The sequence below is a fragment of the Schistocerca cancellata genome, chromosome 9, assembly GCF_023864275.1.
Source record: "Schistocerca cancellata isolate TAMUIC-IGC-003103 chromosome 9, iqSchCanc2.1, whole genome shotgun sequence".
Lineage (NCBI taxonomy): Eukaryota > Metazoa > Arthropoda > Insecta > Orthoptera > Acrididae > Schistocerca > Schistocerca cancellata.
In genome coordinates, this window is record NC_064634.1 from 477,722,009 (window position 1) to 477,740,747 (window position 18,739).

The 18,739-nt window shown below is 41.1% G+C and overlaps 1 protein-coding gene across 1 annotated transcript in view; it reads left to right on the forward strand.

Moving 5' to 3' along the window:
• Positions 1-18,739, forward strand: part of LOC126101507 (diacylglycerol lipase-alpha) — a 477,330-nt gene that overhangs the window by 301,841 nt on the left and 156,750 nt on the right. Inside the window, exons 13-14 of the mRNA XM_049912151.1 lie at positions 9,360-9,598; positions 17,749-17,772. Coding sequence (XP_049768108.1) covers positions 9,360-9,598; positions 17,749-17,772 — 263 coding nt within the window. The remainder of the gene's footprint in view (positions 1-9,359; positions 9,599-17,748; positions 17,773-18,739) is intronic.

The following is an 18,739-nucleotide window of genomic DNA, read 5'->3' on the forward strand; positions in this document are numbered from 1 at the left end:
CAGATGTATAAATCTCCATATGTTCTTAATTCAAATTGAAAAAGGCTAGAGTTTAACGTCCCGTCCACATGGACGCCATTAGAGACGCAGATAGCAGAAGACTTAGGAAGGAAATCAGACGTGTCCTTTTCAAAGGAACCATCTCGGCATTCGTCTTAAACGACTTAGGAAAATCAATCAAAACTTAAATCTCGATCCCCGGAATTGATTTGAGCCGTCCTCTTCCCAAATTCGAGGCCAACGTGCCACCTCGTTCGGTTTTCATTCTGATTAGGATGGTAGCTCCGTCTTTCCTTGAATACTGAAGGCATTGTTTCTAAAATATATATATATTCTTAGTTCTATGTTCAGACTGTAAAGGTTGAACATCTTGCAAGAATTCTGAAAATTTATAGACCAGGAACACAACCAAGTTCTACGCTATAGGAAAACGTGGTTAATTGCTTTCTTCCTGTGATCAAACGCTTTATGATTCTGTTGGTTGCCGGCCGATGTGGCCGAGCGGTTGTAGGCGCTTCAGTCTGGAACCGCGCGACCGGTACGGTCGCAGGTTCGAATGCTGCCTCGGGCTTGGATGTGTGTGATGTCCCTAGGTTAGTTAGGTTTAAGTAGTTCTAAGTTCTAGGGGACTGATTACCTCAGATATTAAGTCCCATAGTACTCAGAGCCATTTCAAACATCTGAACTATGTTTGTTCCTCTGAAATCGTACTTCTAAACCCAAAATAAATGTACACTCGTTATGAAATCAGTCTGAAAATCTTTTATCAGAAGGGTGGCTGTACTTTGTTCACAACCAAGCATCAACTTTCCGCACTACATTTCAAAGAGTAGAGGGTAAAGCATATACAGTTTCTGAAGTAATTTCTGTGTTATATGATTTAAAAACTAATATAGTTTCCAAGTGTGGACATTGTTTTATAACATCAGCTGTTAGATTAATTGTTACTGAATCGGAAAATGAGGGGTTATGACTGGAGACTGCAAAATTTGAAAAGTATGTCCAGACATTTTTTCAAGCTGCAGCTGAACATTTAAATCAAGAGCTTGGCCCACTGAGAGTTAGCGAGACTGCAGTTGGGCAACACTTCAGGCAGGAATACCCCAATGGCAAGATATACCGAAGACTGGAGATTTCATTCGTGAACCAGCTCTTTCACCTACAATACGCGATACTGGTCTGTATGGTGAAAAAATGGCTAAGCAGGGATGGCTAGAGGACAAATGTAAGGATTTAGAGGCTTATCTCACTAGGGGCAAGATAAATACTGCCTACAGGAAAATTAAAGAGACCGTTGGAGAAAAGAGAACGACTTGTATGAATATCAAGAGCTCAGATGGAAACCCAGTTCTAAGCAAAGAAGGGAAAGCAGACGCGTATTTAGAGGGTCTATACAGGGGCGATGTACTTGAGGACAATATTATGGAAATGGAAGAGGATGTAGATGAATATGAAATGGGAGATACGATATTGGGTGAAGAGTTTGACAGAGCACTGAAAGACCTGAGTCGAAACAAGGCCCCGCGAATAGACAACATTCCATTGGAACTACTGGCAGCCTTGGGAGAGCCAGTCATGACAAAACTCTATCATCTGGTGAGCAAGATGTATGAGACAGGTGAAATACCTACCCTCAGACTTCAAGAAGAACATAATAATACCAATCCCAAAGTAAGCAGGTCTTGACAGATGTGAAAATTACCGAACTATCAGTTTAATAAGTCACAGCTGCAATATACTAAGATGAATTCTATACAGACGAATGGAAAAACTGGTTGAAGCCGACCTGGGGGAAGATCTGTTTGAGTTCCGTAGAAAGGTTGGAACACGTGAGGCAATACTGACCCTACGACTTACCTTAGAAAATAGATTAAGGAAAGGCAAACCTACGTTTCTAGCATTTGTAGACTTAGAGAAACCTTTTGACAATGTCGATTGGAATACTCTCATTCAAATTCTCAAGGTGGTAGGGGTAAAATACACGGAGCGAAAGGCTATTTACAATTTGTACAGAAACCAGATGGCAGTTATAAGAATCGAGGGGCATGAAATGGAAGCAACTGTTGGGAAGGGAGTGAGACAGGGTTGTAGCCTGTCCCCGATGTTATTCAATCTGTATATTGAGCAAGCAGTAAAGGAAACAAAAGAAAAATTCGGAGTAGGTATTAAAATCCATGGAAAAGAAATAAAAACTTTGAGGTTCGCGGATGACATTGTAATTCTGTCAGAGATAGCAAAGGACTTGGAAGAGCAGTTGAACGGAATGGACAGTGTCTTGAAAGGAGGATTTAAGATGAACATCAACAAAAGCAAAACGAGGATCATGGAATGTGGTCAAATTAAGTCGGGTGACGCTGAGGGAATTAGATTAGGAAATGAGACACTTAAAGTAGTAAAGGAGTTTTACTATTTGGGGAGCAAAATAACTGACGATGGTCGAAGTAGAGAGGATATAAAATGTAGACTGGCAATGGCAAGGAAAGCGTTTCTGAAGAAGAGAAATTTGTTAACATCGAGTATAGATTTAAGTGTCAGGAAGTCGTTTCTGAAAGTATTTGTGTGGAGTGTAGCCATGTATGCAAGTGAAACATGGACGATAAATAGTTTGGACAAGAAGAGAATAGAAGCTTTCGAAATGTGGTGCTACAGATGAATGCAGAAGATTAGATGGGTAGATCACATAACTAATGAGGAGGTATTGAATAGGATTGGGGAGAAGAGGAGTTTGTGGCACAACTTGACTAGAAGAAGGGACCGGTTGGCAGGACATGTTCTGAGGCATCAAGGGACCACAAATTTAGCATTGGAGGGCAGCGTGGAGGGTAAAAATCGTAGAGGGCGACCAAGAGATGAATACATTAATAAGATTCAGGAGGATGTAGGCTGCAGTAGGAACTGGGAGATGAAGAAGCTTGCACAGGATAGAGTAGCATGGAGAGCTGCATCAAACCAGTCTCAGGACTGAAGACCACAACAACAACAACATGATGAGCAAGAGCACCCATACGATAGTTTGAATGGGAGGGGGAGCCCACCCGGCTAGCCGTGTGGTCTAACGTGCTGCTTCTCGAGCGGGAAGGAGCGCCTTGTCCCAACACGAATCCGCCCGGCCGATTAGTTTCGATGTCCGGTGTGCCGGCCAGCCTGTGGATGGGTTTTAATGCGGTTTTCCATCTGCCTCGGCGAATGCGGGCTGGCTCCCCTTATTCCGCCTGAGGTACACTTTGTCGGCCATTGCTGCGCAAACACTGGCTCCAAGTACACGTACACCATAATTACTCTACTACACAAACATTGGGGTTCCTTAGAGGGCGGGGGGGGGGGGGGGGGGGGGTGTCCACTGCGGGGGCCGAACGGCACGACGGTAAACCTGGTGTCGGTGTGGTGGGGCAGCGGTGGGGTGAGTGGACTGCTGTGGGGTTGTATACCACTGCGGGGTACGGCGGCTACGAAGCCTCTCCGTCGTTTCTAGGTCCCCAGTTCAAAACGTACATACATACATTGGAGGGTGCTAGACCTTAGGGCATGGAGTGTTTTTAATATTCTGGTAGACAAATGGGGACTTGTAAGTAGCCACAAAAATGTTCTATTTCCGACCCTGTTAAAAATCTGCATAATACCGACTTTTAAATCATTTCCTTGAAAGAAAACCACCTGACTACACTACATTTTTTTCTGTTCCTTGAGAGCTAGAGGGCAGCCATGGACCCATCTTACACGTGGATATTCGCGCCCTCCATGATGAGAATGTACATATTAAAAAATACACATCACCAAAAATATTAGAAAAAGAGAAACTGGAAGAAGCATAGTCTAGTGATTGTTGGGTGGAAATTATTTCACATTGTAATACCAACAATGTGCCATACACCAGTTGTCTTAAAATCTTAGAATTTCTTCTTTGTTTATCTTGAACTAACGCCTCCTGCTCAACTAGTGTTTCCTCATACGGATGGTTTGTGGACAAATGGCAAGAACGCTCTTTCAGTACAGACTCTGAAAGCTCTGTTGATTAACAAGGTGGACTTGTATAAATTTTTACAAAATGTTGTGTACTAAAGTGCACTCACTGTAGGAGATTCATTCATCGTAAAATATCAGTTAAAAATAATTCTACAGGGAAAAAAGATAAGAGTCTGTTTAAATTTATACACTGACGAAAAAAATCGCAATAGAAAAAGAAATTAATGTAGACTAATGAAATTGCGGAAAAACTTTTATCTAGGTAACATGTGTAAGAGGTTAACACTGCAAGATCACAGGTTAATGCAAGCGCGAAATAAGCCATTGCAAATGAGAAATGCTGGTAAATTAACTGAAGTGTTGGCAGAAGTGCCAACACCTTGTAGCTAGAGGAGGCCGAAATGCACGCGTTAAGCTCACGCAGACCGGCGTGAGGTCTGGAACATTACAAGGTTATTAATATAGCAAACAAAGTACGTCGTTGAAGTAATACTCAACTCCATTCCACAATTGGAGAACATAGGTCCCGATTATACATAAGTGCAATCTCCATCAATTGGTAATGGCGCCTTGCTGGGTCGCAGCAACAGACGCAGCTGAAGGGCACGCCAACCATCGTCTCGGCAAATGAGAGCGCACCTGTCAGTGAACCATTGCTCGCTAAGTCGGCTGTACAACTGGGGCGAATGCTAGTACGTCTCTCTAGACTTGCCGTGTGGCGGCGCTCGGTCTGCAATTACTGACAGTGGCGACCCGCGAGTCCGTTGTACGTATACTAGCGGACCGCGGCTGATTTAAAAGCTACCACCTAGCAAGTGTGGTGTCTGGCGGTGACACCACATTAACAACCGGTGTAACAGCCAAAATGTTGAAAGCAAGCACGCAAACGCGCACGCACTGTGTTGTTCAGGTGCCGTATGTCAGTTCGTGAGTATTGCTGCACTCGGTCTGTCGTTACAGCGGTGGTTAACGGTGGTTGTGGATGACGCCGGAGGGGTCATCCGATAATGTCACATAAGTCCTCTGCCGGAGACAGGTCTGATGTTAGGGCAGGCCAGGGCAACGTGTCGACACTGCAGAGCATGCTGGGTTACAACAGCGGCATGAGGGCGAGCGTTATCCTGTTGGAAAACGTCCCCTGAAATGCTGTTCGTGAATGACAGGACGACAGGTCGAATCACCAGACTGACCTGCAAATTTGCAATCAGGGTGCGTGGGATAACCACGAGAGTGTTTCTGCTGTCAAACGAAATCGGATCAGAGACCATAACTGCGGCTGTAAATCCGGTGTGTCCTGCACGCAGCCAGGTCAGTTGCAGGCCCTCATCTGGCATTCTGCTAACCAAAACACGGCCATCACCAGCACCGAGACAGAATCAGCTGCCATAGAAAACACAACAGATCTCCACATTGCGCTCCAGTCAGCTCTCGCTTAACGCCACCGAAGTCGGAAATGACAGTGGGTTGGAGTCAGTGGTAGAGATGGGCAAAACTGTTCTTTTCAGAGATCGGATCAGAACTGTTCACTCCCTGAAATGAATTAGCTCTTTTTCATGACTCACCACTCATTTACAATAGAAAATAAATGGAAGGCACATTGCCCTTTAAACTTGGTTTATTCCAGTACTATACCTGTATTTTGATCTTATTTGATCCTATTTTGAAGTAACACAGATAATGAGTAAGAATTTTGTATTGTTTATTGAAATTTCCACGATATGACAAAGTTTTTGATTATTGATTTATTTTGCACTATCGTGGTTTTTTGGGTGATCCGAAAATTTTGTAACTTGAAATTTACATTAACAATATATTTGGCTATAATGTATTAAAATTTCATTAACCTCATACAAATACATCGCAAGCCATATATTTTTAAAGTGAACGTTTCCTTCCGAAGACGCCTAAAATCGCAAAATCCGTACCAGAATAAGAAAAAAAATATATAAATTTGACTGTAAAACGAAAGTGCTGCATATAGCCTTACGCAGAATAAAACAAGGAAAATATTGGTGTATCACATTTTGCGATACGTTTATCGGTTCACTCGTAATTAAAGCATAAATTCGAGTGTCCATGATTAAAATCCTATAGTAAGAGGAGTCATCAGGAACCTAATCTAATCAGTTTAAACAAATAAAAATAAAATAAAAACAATTGATGTATACATAACATAATAATGTAATATACATAGCGGTATTACTATGAAGAACAATATCCAGTGGGGACGAACTCCGATGCAGAGGCGCTGAGTTGAGCAGGTCGAGCCGCGAGCTGTATTACTGCGTGAGCTGAGACCGCAGAGACCAGAGTGACACCTGAGTCGCTTTGCTCAACGCTCTGGCTAGAGTCGAGACGTGGGGTGAGCGTTGAGCGGGCGAGTTCCGAAGGTGGGGAGAGCGGTGAACTCACCCGCTCCGAGATAAATCGTCCGTTCCCTTGCGACCAGGTTGTTGCAAGTAGTTCCTATGTTATCCGCTAGGTGGCTCTCTGTCTTGTTGCTCACATGAACTGCCCAGAGGGCAGGACGTGCGACTGAAACGATCGCTGACAGAGTGCGATGCGAAGTTAAGCTGCGCCAGACACTGCACGGCTGCACGCGGCAGACGACGCACAGAGACGGCACGACATATGTGAAACACAAAATCCAATGGGGCACTGCACAATGCAGGCAGCCAAGGTAGAAGCAGGGCAGAGGCCAGCGCTGGCTGTGTTGTGTGGCATGCACTGTGCTCTGACCAGCAGAGGCGCTGCTGATTTGCTCCGTCTCTCTCTCTCTCTCTCTCTCTCTCTCTCTCTCTCTCTCTGCCGTGGGAAACGTTTGGAGCTACCGTTCTTTTTTTCTGAATCACTGATTGTTCACTCCTTTGAAAGATTCAACTCTATGAATTAGTTCAAGAGCGGATCCCCCATCTCTACACCGAAGTCGGAAATGACAGTGGGTTGGGGTCAGTGGAATGTACGCTACAGGGTTCTGGCTCTGAGCCGTCCCTGAAGTAACCGATTTGTAACAGTTCGTTGTGCCAACTGCTGCTCAGATTGCTGCTGCAAGTGCAGTACGGTGCGCCAGAGCCGTACGGTACGTCGAACACGACCGTCTTCCCTCTCGGCAGTGCCACGTCACCACCCCGAGCGCGGTCTTCCTGCGACCGTACATCCACGTGAGCACTGCTGCCAGCAGTGTTCTGCAGTATCGCAAAAGGAACGTCCAGCTTCTCGTAGCCCTGGTGCACCAACTCTTTCAAACTCACTGAGGTGTAGATGATGTCTTTGGCGCCTTACAGTCATTCTTGATGATTAACATCAGCGCACCACGTCCAGTCTCAAAGGTAAATAACGGCCACGACTGTTGCATCGTGTATTTAAAGCAAAACCAGATTTGCACCCTCATAGTGGCTCTATCAGCGCCACTATTACGCCACTGTCGCGGAATTTGAGTAGACACCATCTCTACAATGTAGAAACACGCCTACCAGCTTTCGTTTATGTCACACAACTCTTCCTTGGTGTTGCGAAATTTTTTCCGTAAGTGTATTTCCAAATAACTTATTTTACTGAATGAATTAAAGTCAAAGTGAAAAAAATACAAAAAAAGCTGATCACACAGTACAAATAATAAATTTAAAATGTTACTTTCCGAGCTTTCTTTGAAACAAAAATGATTATGATCTCATCTCAGTTTATGGAGACAGCTCGTTTGTATTCTATGGAAATTCTCAGATTTGTTAACGTTTATTGAGAAACCATGCACCTCAGGTAACTTTAAATTGATTTGAGCTTCCTGAAACTCTCTTCTCCAGAGCAAACACAACCTGTTGTAGTAAGGCTGTGATATATTTCTATTATTTTTTTATATGTTAAATTTCGGCCGGCCGGAGTGGCCGAGCGGTTAAAGGCGCTACAGTCTGGAACCGCACGACCGTAACGGTCGCAGGTTCGAATCCTGCCTCGGGCATGGATGTGTGTGATATCCTTAGGTTAGTTAGGTTTAAGTAGTTCTAAGTTCTAGGGGACTTATGACCACAGCAGTTGAGTCCCATAGTGCTCAGAGCCATTTGAACCATTTTATATGTTAAATTTCATGTGAATAATGCAGTGGCTTCTTGTAAGCCTCTCTCTTTTTACCAGCGCATACTGTTTTAAATATTAAATTTGAAAAATAACTTCTCCCTTGTTAAGATTTTCTACACATGTATCTGACAATACCTCTGCTTTTGCTTTTACATCATCTGCTTGCATTTCTTGAATTTGGATATCACAGAAAAAGACCAAACTTTGCACTAATTATCTTGAATGCCTTAAGCCTTGCACTTAGCTCCATGTCACTCTGTCAATCGTTTCTAACAGGGATGTCCTGATCAAATCTTCTCGTGAATGTTCGGATACTTCACCCTAACAAGACTCATCGGCCATTTCATTCTTTCTCTTAACGTTTATTCTAAGAATTCTACTGGTAGCTCATCATTTTTTGTTAATACTTTGTGCTCAGAAATAGCTTCGGAGGTACAGAAGTCTCTAGAAGCCTTAAGGCCCTTGAATATTTTGAGCAGCTTTACCAGTCATAAGGCCTTCTCTTTGCAAAAAATGGTTGACGTGATCGGTTTTTCTTTTCTTTATATATTGTGTACCAGAAACAAGTTAAAGCAATGAATTTGAATTTCCTCATATTCTTTAAAGTAGTTTTTGCCTCAGTTTTTGTTTCTGGTGTTGTCAAGTTATAAGTTTCAATTCTTCCAGAGCCTTTACAACTTCATTAAAATGCTTGTAAACAGCCTCTACTGGCTCTGCATATCACATTCTCTTGCTCCCCGTCCCCCCAATCCCAACAGCCAGTCCTGTCGTGGGAGAAGGCACAGTGCCATATTTATGACGCACATCATTTGTGCCGCGCATCAGTCTGTTGTGCAGTGATTTTGTCATGTGGCGATTCGTAGTACAGCGATTTTGTCGCTCGGCGATTTTGTCGCTCGGCGATTTTGTCGCTCGGCGATTTTGTCGTTCGGCGATTTTGTCGCTCGGCGATTTTGTCGCTCGGCGATTTTACGCTCGGCGATTTTGTCGCTAGGCGATTTTGTCGCTCGGCGATTTTGTCGCTCGGCGATTTTGTCGCTCGGCGATTTTGTCGCTCGGCGATTTTGTCGCTCGGCGATTTTGTCGCTCGGCGATTTTGTCGCTCGGCGATTTCGTCGCTCGGCGATTTTGGCGCTCGGCGATTTTGGCGCTCGGCGATTTCGTCACGCGGCGATATTGTCACAAGGCAATTCCGCCATGCAGCGAACGGTTGCATGGATTCTATCAAATGGAATTTCTGAAACACTGTGCGGCGAAACCCACCGACGCGCGCGTAGCAGTTTCGATGGCGTGAAGTGACGCGCGTGGCCTACCTGTGCCCGCAGTGGAAGACCATCTTCTGCAGCGCGGTGTGCTGCGGCTGCGCGCCGATGCCGACGTCGGCGGCTGAGCTGCAGGGCGACTCCAGCCTGTGCGAGTACCGGCGCGAGCGGCAGGCGGCGCGGGCGGCGGGGGCGGCCGCCGTCCACCCCTCCGACCCCAGCATCGCACTCACCGTGCACCAGCCGCTCTACCCGCCAGGCCGCATCATACACGTGGTGCGGCACCACCCCTCCAAGGGAGAGTGAGTACCACCGGCATAGCTGAGCTGGCTGATAAGGCAGTGCTATCCGATCACATTTCGTCCGAGTACACAAAACACGGATAACGGTTTGTGTGTCATTCATTTGAAGTACCCTCAGTCAACTAAATACAGGAAACAAATACCAATATGTCGTTTTCGAACATTTTTATGCCATCCCTTCTGATGGCCACCCTTACAACTAACAAGGAAACATCAGCAACTTGACCTCGTATTTTAAGGAGGAAAAAATCGCACTTGCTACATATCAGCCCCAGAATTGGCATCACACGAACTTCCGATAGTACACATTTATGACCTTCTGATGTACAGCTTTTAAACTTCGCACACACCAGTTGTCTGCCCATTTGCAGGTGCCTGATGCCTAAGTACCATGTACTGTACAGTGGAGTGACAACCAGTGCCCTCCTATAAGCAAAGTGTCAAGTAATGTGCAGTGGTGTGACAACCAGCACCCTCCTATCTGCGGTGTCTAGGAGGTGAGGGACGATTGGGATGGAGGGGAACATGTCAGCAAAAACTGTTACGAAATCTAGTTCAAGAACATGTTTTACACTTAATGTGTCTACCACATGCAGATACATGTTCAATATTATGTCTCAGAATTTAAATGAATGAACATAAGCAACTCAACCATTCTTATGAAATGTTGTCAATTATTTTCATTTTACAATTTAATCAGGGGGTCACGTTGAAAAATAATGAAACTTCTTCACCTTAATAGCATCAGCTTTCCAACCCATAGAAAATAACGCACAACAGCCCATGTTGTTAATTAAACAGCTCTACGTTACTTCTCTAATGACACATTTGCTTGCTGGTCCATTGGCACTGTGAACAAAAACCACCCCATTCCACTGTACAGCAGGCACTGAGCAATTGCAGTAGGAAGGGGGGAGTGATGAACAATCGGCGCACGCGAACTTTAAAATCTGTACATTCAGAAGGCCATACCTGTATACTAGCCGACTTATGCCCCAAATTTTCGCACAGAATCGATTGCTGGTGCTTTTTCTCCTTAAAATATGAGATCAAGTTGGTGATGTTTCCTTCTAAGTTTACCTTATTCCCACACTATTTTTATACAAAAAATGAGTCATTTGCATACAAAATTTTGTTGAAATTGCTTAAGCTGTTCATAGGTAACACTTTTAAGTCGCCTCTTTTTATCCCTGTTTCAACCATAGCGATGCCACGGGTAAACAGACTTGAGAAAACTTCTAGTTGGTGATGATTGACAGCTAACTGTAAATATAGAAAAATGTATGTTAATGCAGATGGGTAGGGAAAACAAATCCGCAACTTTCACATACAGCTCTGGTAATGTCATGCTTGACACAATTCAGATTTGGGCTCCTAGATTTGCTACAGACACCATGTGCCTGCACAGGCGAGCAGTGCAGTGATAACAAAATCGCGCACAGCGCGGAATGCGGGGAGCACGTGTCTGCAGCAGCGAAAGGGTTAATGAAGAGACAAAGCACTAGAAATTTCAAAAAATTGCATTCAAACGAATAAAATTCGTTACGTAAGACACTTCGATATTGTTTTTAAATAAAGAAAATATTGTGTACCACACAAGGTTTGAACTCTTCACCTTTCGCTTATTGTTCCACCGCCTTAACCGTTTCGCTAACGCTGCTCGCCATAAAAAATAACTCCTGGAGGACTCTAACAAGTCACGCAAAATACTGACAAACACTGTTGGTATGATTATGAATTACTCACACTTCGTCGAAGTACAATAGGAAATAAACAATTACCGCTGTTCTTTATTGCGAAAACACGGTTCGTGAGATTGATACAAACACCTTTCCTTGCTATCACAAGAATTAGGAGTCTTATTGCTTGTTTGGTTTAATTAATTAATAGAATATGAAGCAACTGGTATAAAGAATGCTTTTTCCAAACTTTCTATAAAATAAAGTCTTCTATCAAGACATTGCTTTTGTTCTATTACGTTATTTATGGCTGAACATTTCTAAAACTGACGACACTCGTCCGTGCTCTGCTCTGCAGTCGAGACCTGGCAACGTCGTTCTCTGTTCATTGGCTGACTGTGCTTTTTCTTTTTTTATTTTTTTTTTGTGACGTCAGATGCGCAGAACGAACCTAAACTCAGCCGCCAACATAAATGACGCGCACTTTAGTAGGTCTGAACAACACGCAAGACTTAAGGAAATAGTTTAGGAATTGAAATGGGTATCACTGTAAGGAAGTTGATGTTCTTTTTGAGGAACACTATTGTCAGAATTTAAATAACTGGCATTTAAAGCTGACTGCAGAACGATTGTGTTGCCTCCAACATACATTGCATGTAAGGACTGCAAAAATAAGTTATGAGAAATTACGGCTCATACAGAGGGATATAGGTATTCATTTTTCCGTCATTCCATTTGCCAGTGTAACAAGAGAGGAAATTACCCTTAGTGGTACGGGGTATGCTCCACCACGCACTGTGACGTGGACTGCAGAGTATCAATGTAGATTGTACTGTCACAGTAACTTTTTCCAAATAGCAGCTGATACATGTGCCATGTTTGGTAGAAATTGCTACAGGAATTACTGAGATATGCTGATATGCCTGTGTCTTTCCACCACCCTACCTCTGGGGTAAAATATTATTGTCTCATCAGTGAGCCTAGCAGCACTACAAATTGTGCATGCAATACTAAGATCAGTCTTTATATAATATTGTTAAGTATCACAGCATCTGGGCCTCACATCCAACCCTAACTGCAGCAGGGATATGCCTATACTACCCCACAGTATTTTTATACAAATAAGCAGTCATATACCGGGTGATCAAAAAGTCAGTATAAATTTAAAAACTTAATAAACCATGGAATAATGTAGACAGAGAGGTAAAAATTGACACACATGCTTGGAATGACATGGGGTTTTATTAGAACCAAAAAACAAAAACAAAGTATTGCTAGACGCGTGAAAGATCTCTTGCGTACGTTGTTTGGTGATGATTGTGTGCTCAGCCGCCACTTTCGTCATGCTTGGCCTCCCAGGTCACCAGACCTCAGACCATGCAATTATTGGCTTTGGGGTTACCTGAAGTCGCAAGTGTATCGTGATCGACCGACATCTCTAGGGATGATGAAAGACAACATCCAACGCCAATGCCTCACCATAACTCCAGACATGATTTACAGTGCTGTTCACAACATTATTCCTCGACTACAGCTATTGTTGAGGAATGTTGGTGGACATATTGAGCATTTCCTGTAAAGAACGTCTTCTTTGCTTTGTCTTACTTTGTTATGCTAATTATTGCTATTCTGATCAGATGAAGCGCCATCTGTCGGACATTTTTTTAACATTTGTATTTTTTTGGTTCTAATAAAATCCCATGTCATTCCAAGCATTTGTGTCAATTTGTACCTCTCTATCTACATTATTCTGTGATTTATTCTGTTTTCAAATTTATACTGACTTTTTGATCACCCGGTATATAAAAAATTTGGTTGAAATTGTTCCAGACATTCCTGAGTTATGCTTTAATATCACTACCTTTTCATCTCAACCCCCAACACCCCAGTACCCCTTACCATCAGAGTACTTCTTTCCACTTAGTAAGTGGTATATGTACCAAGTTTAGTTGAAATTGATCCTGCAATTTAGGATGACATGTGAAACATACATACATAAGTACAAACAATGGAAAATCCAGGATGGAATAATGATAATATTATGAAAAGGGTAGTTTCTACTCACCATATAGCAGAGATGCTGAGTCGCAGATAGGCAGAACAAAAAGACTGTTAAACAAGTAAGCTTTTGGCCAAAAAAGGCCTCCATCAGAGTTAGACAACATACACACACAAACTCTTCCAAACACAACTCGCACACTTATGACCACTATCTCTGGCTGCCAAGGACACAATGTTTTCATAATATTGTCATTATTCCATGCTGCATTTTCCACAGTTTGATTTTATCTAACGTCTTTCCTACAATCTCTTAAGCCAATGCTATTTTCCTTTGTTACTATTTTTTAACTCATTCCTATACTCTCTGCCCGTCCTTCTTTCTCTTCTTCCTTCCTAACTGGACTGTATGCTCTAATTGCATGCCACACTGTATCAAACATCTTGTTCATGCACAACAGATGGTCACAAGACTGCGCTGATTGCTGGTGCAGCATCTTGTGTCCCATATTGCTCCCACTGATATCATTAATCCTAGAACTTCAAATTAACCACTCTTCCTGTGTTGCTTGCATGCCACCGTACCCTATGACTCCATCTCTCTTATTCCAGTTCACACATACTAACTTCACCGAATCTAGTCTGTCACTCTCCTTCACACTTGTCCACCCACAGACCTGCTACTCACATTTCAATCTTTTTATTTATTTTTTCTTTGGTTTCATTGTGTTTTCACATCAATTTCAGTTGGTTTTCACTTTTCACTATTGGCCTACTACTCTGCAGATTGTGTTCTTGTGGTAGTGTTCTCGCTTCCCGAGCACGGGTCCCGGGTTTAATTCCCAGCAAGGTCAGGGATTTTCACCTGAGTGTTGTTGTGTCATCTTCATCATCATCATTCATCCCCATTATGGTCGGAGGAAGGCAATGGTAAACCTTGCCTATTACTGAGGTGCAGGTCTCCCACACCGTCCTCTACATTCTGTCAAGTAGTATAGGATCCCATCATCATCATAGGCCTACTCTCCCAGATTTCATCTTGTTTCCTCACACTTCATCTGTTTCATCCTTTCCAGAAAAAAAGTCTGGCCTCAGCAGCAGCCAAAGGTTACTTGTTTGATAGTCTTTTTGTTGTGCTTGTCTGCGACTGAGCATCTCTGCTATATGGTTAGTAGCAACTACCCTTTTCATAATATATCATACATAAGTATAATCTTTTTACCTCCAACCCACCCCTCTGAGAGATATATGCTTCTTATAATCACAGCACTTATTTTCAGTGATATGTATAGGGCCCACCAAGTTTCATTGAAATTGATCCTGCAATTTAGGAGGAGATGTGAAATGTACATACAATGATTTTTTTAACAATGACATACAGTATATGGAAAACAATACATGGAGATTAAGAGATCGAATATGTTCTGTTAGTTTTTATATAGCTTTTAAGAAATACAATCACATTAGCAATTCATAGCACTAAATGAATTCTTCGGAAAGTACCTAGAACAGGTACTTTGGAAGTCCATATGTGATGCAAATATATTTGATCAAATGGCAGCAAACAGACCTGACTTCTTTGAGGGCATCCACTGGTAACAGTGAGCATGAGACAACTATAACAGCAATAATTGCCAAAGTACAAAGTCCAACTAAAATAAGTAAAAAGATTTAGCTGCTCAGAAACCTAGATAAATGGGCTGTACTGTTGTGCCTCAATGAGAAGCTTGTAACATAGAGCTCTGAATGAGTCAGAAGTTTTGTGTCTCAGCGAGCATTTTGATACATTTAGCTCTGGAGAGTAGTGTCTAAAGGAACTGTGGCTCAAAAGTAAAATAACAGTGGACCATATACTGGATAGATGTGCATGTAACAGAAAAGGTCATGATGGAAAGGACCCTCCATGGTACAGAATTACTCTGAAACTTCTTAACAAACAGGCTATTGCATAATAATCTGTAAAATGAAGCACACAACTGTATACATGAAGATAATGAAACTCCATTTATCATTAACTGTTCAATGACTACCATACCAAAAAGATCTCTCAGAAAACTCAAAGACATTATGGTCAAATGCAAAGACAGTCATTGGCATCAAAGTTAGTGTCCAGACTCTCAAAGATGACACAGCAACTGAAATTATAGGTAATAAAACGAAAGCAGAAACACTGAACTCCATTTTCAAATGTCTCTTTGCAAAGGAAAATCAAAGGGTATTGTTCCAATTCAATTCTTACACCAGTGCAAAGCTGTATGATTTAGATGTTAGTATCAATGGTACTGAGAAATACTTGAAACTGCTAAAATTTAATCAAGATTCATGCATGATAAATACCTATTTGTTTTGTATAGAATTTGCAGACAAGATACCTCCTTAATATACCCACAATCAAGAAACTGTGCCCACTAGTTGGAAAAAAACACAGATCACACCAGTCTGCTGGAGGGGTAGCATGAGTAATTCACTAAACTACCATCCCTGTCTGCCGATATCTTGACATGAATAACATCCATCTGTTGTAAGATTCTACAACATATTTTGAACTCAAACTAATGAAGTGTCTCAAACAGAAGAAACTTCTCCATACTCAGCATACAGTGTACATTACCGACATCTGTAGAAACCAGGAATCTAGTCTCAAGATATTTATTTCTACCTGTTATGTATGATGATATATGACAAATGCTGACACAAGCCACATAATCTCACATACTTTTTAATATTCTTCCAAATGTTGACAGCTGTTGCATTTTCAGAGTATTAACTATTTCAAAATGACTTAAAAGTCAAAACTGCAATTGTGAAAATCATAATAAATAATCTAGTGCATGGAAAAAAAGTTCTCATTTAAAAAAGACTAACTAAATTGCTTAATTATATTATGAAAAGTTGCCACTCACCATAAAGTGGAGATGCTGAGTCACAGATAGATACAACAAAAAGACTGTCACAAATAAAGCTTTCAGCCCATCAGGCTTACATCACACACACACACACACACACACACACACACACACACACATGCAAATGCAACTCACACATGCACATGACTGCAGTTTCAAAACTGTAGCCACACTCCCTGAGACTGCAGTCCTGTGTGTGAGTTGCATTTGCGTGAATGTGTGTGTGTGTGTGTGTGTGTGTGTGTGTGTGTGTGTGTGAGAGAGAGAGAGAGAGAGAGAGTAGGAATCACAAAATGCCACAAATCAAGAGAGGAAGTTCAAATCAGTTCATCTGTATCATGCAGCACAGAAGGGGAAAGAAGGTGCAAGCAGTACATCGCAACAAATTATTATTTAAATATGATTCCAGAACCAGTAATTTTCCAACTCTAGTATATTATTACAGGAAAAGCAACCTGTTACTATTGTATTCTGAGGAGTACAGCACCATGCTGAACTTGTTACAAGGAATATAGGAAACTAGAAATTACTTTGTTCTTTCTGCAATTAATATTCACCTTTAATAATCCTTTTATGTGCTTTAAATTTGATTGAAGCTGCAATTTAAAATGGAGTGTCAACAGTAAGCCCAGATTCACAAACGCATGGCAATAACTGTAGTAACAGTAGACATAACAAAATGTCATCACATAAAATGTTTCCAGTGACTAATTTCAAACTGTCAAGTTCCAAGATATAAAGCTCCATATTATAGTTCTGCTCATTTTTGGCCTACAAATTACGTTAAAATAGTGGAATTCTCCATCTCTTGAATAAATATGTGCTCCTAAAGTTTCACACAAACTAAATATCATAATGCTTACCTCTCCTCTTGACAGAAGTAGTTTTCACCATTAATGTGAACACTGCCATTTTTTACTTCTTTCACAGTTAACAACAATGAACAAGCCTTATGTAAATGTTGAAATAACGTTTTGGAGTACTATGAAACAGCTTGACAACATAAGATAAAATTACCTATTAATCTGCATCGATCAGGTTTCTATATTTACTGTATTTTCTTTTCTGGAATTGCAAAGGTATATTACTATTATTACAAGAGTGATGGACATTTAAATGTTTCTTGTGACATAAATGTGTGAGTCTAGCATACTAATTTAAACAAAGGCCCCTAAATATACAAGATCAATAACAACTCTTTTGTTAAAACTAGCCAATAAAGAGTCAATGAATACAAAAAACTATTGTAAATAAATAACGAAAATAATTGCAACCTTTACTCACAAGGATATTCTTTCACTTTACTTCTTCATAAAAAATAATTTGTCTGTATAACTAGAATTAGACTCACTGAGATGTATGTATTCATGTTGCATTTGCTAAGAGACATGCTCACAGACAGCAGGCCGAAACTATTAATAAAGATAATAAATATCACACACACACACACACACACACACACACACACACACACACACACACACACACACACATTACTGTTATTACTGACTCACAAGTCCTGATTTAGTAGACCTTATTATAGTACGTTTCTATTTTTCCTTTGTAGGCAGAAATATGAGAAGCGATGGAGGTATGTAACCTGCCCACAATACTTCTGTGCATTTCTTCATCTGAGATGCACATTAATGAGGGTATTTAAAGCATGCACATTGGAGTTTCCCATTCTGTGACTGGAAGCATGTGCTCTTGCATCAAAATTTCCCTCAGCAAATTGTATCTTCATTCGAATAGTAATGCTAAAAAGCAGCATATTTAATGGAATATTAAAAACATAAGTTCCATACTCAAAAAATTGCAGGATAATAATATTTGTCATGGTGAAAGTGTTTTATGTACTAGAGCGTGAATAAGTAATTTCAGTTTTGTGACTAGCTCTGAATGAATGAAGTTTTGAATGCATAAAGTCAGTACTCATGGTATAATATGATGCCTGCTGTTTTAATATGCAATGTATACTAGAGCTGCATCCATACTGAAATTAGTTTCCAAGTACTTTTGCCACATTTTCCAGAAAGTTTATTACTATCCTGCAGTTCTACTTCCTCTATTTTCCCTGTAATTTAAACAACATTTAATAGACATATTTGTAAATAAACAAATCATTTGTTGCTTGATGTAGTATTGGACACTGTACAGTACTTCAATATTACTTCCAAGAAGCCCTTTTTGAACTTTCCAGATGCATGTTATACATTTTGACTTGCAACCTTACTCTATAGCCTTTACAGATTCGTGGTTCCTGTAGAGACACTGTGTCAAATTATTGTATATACTTTCTTCAGTAATTTATAATAGAGGAACCAAGGGAAAATTCATCAGTTTGTAGGATATAAATACCACTTGCTTGTCCTCTGTAACCAAAAATGCAATATAGCAGGAACATTAATATAATAATGATTAACAAATATGCATCCAAGAAATAACATGAAATGAAATAAAATGTGTGAATAAATCTTGCATCAAAATTCAGTTAGTGATCTCATAAGAAATACATTTGCTCAATGCGTGTCATCAATCCTAACATGTTTGTCTACCAT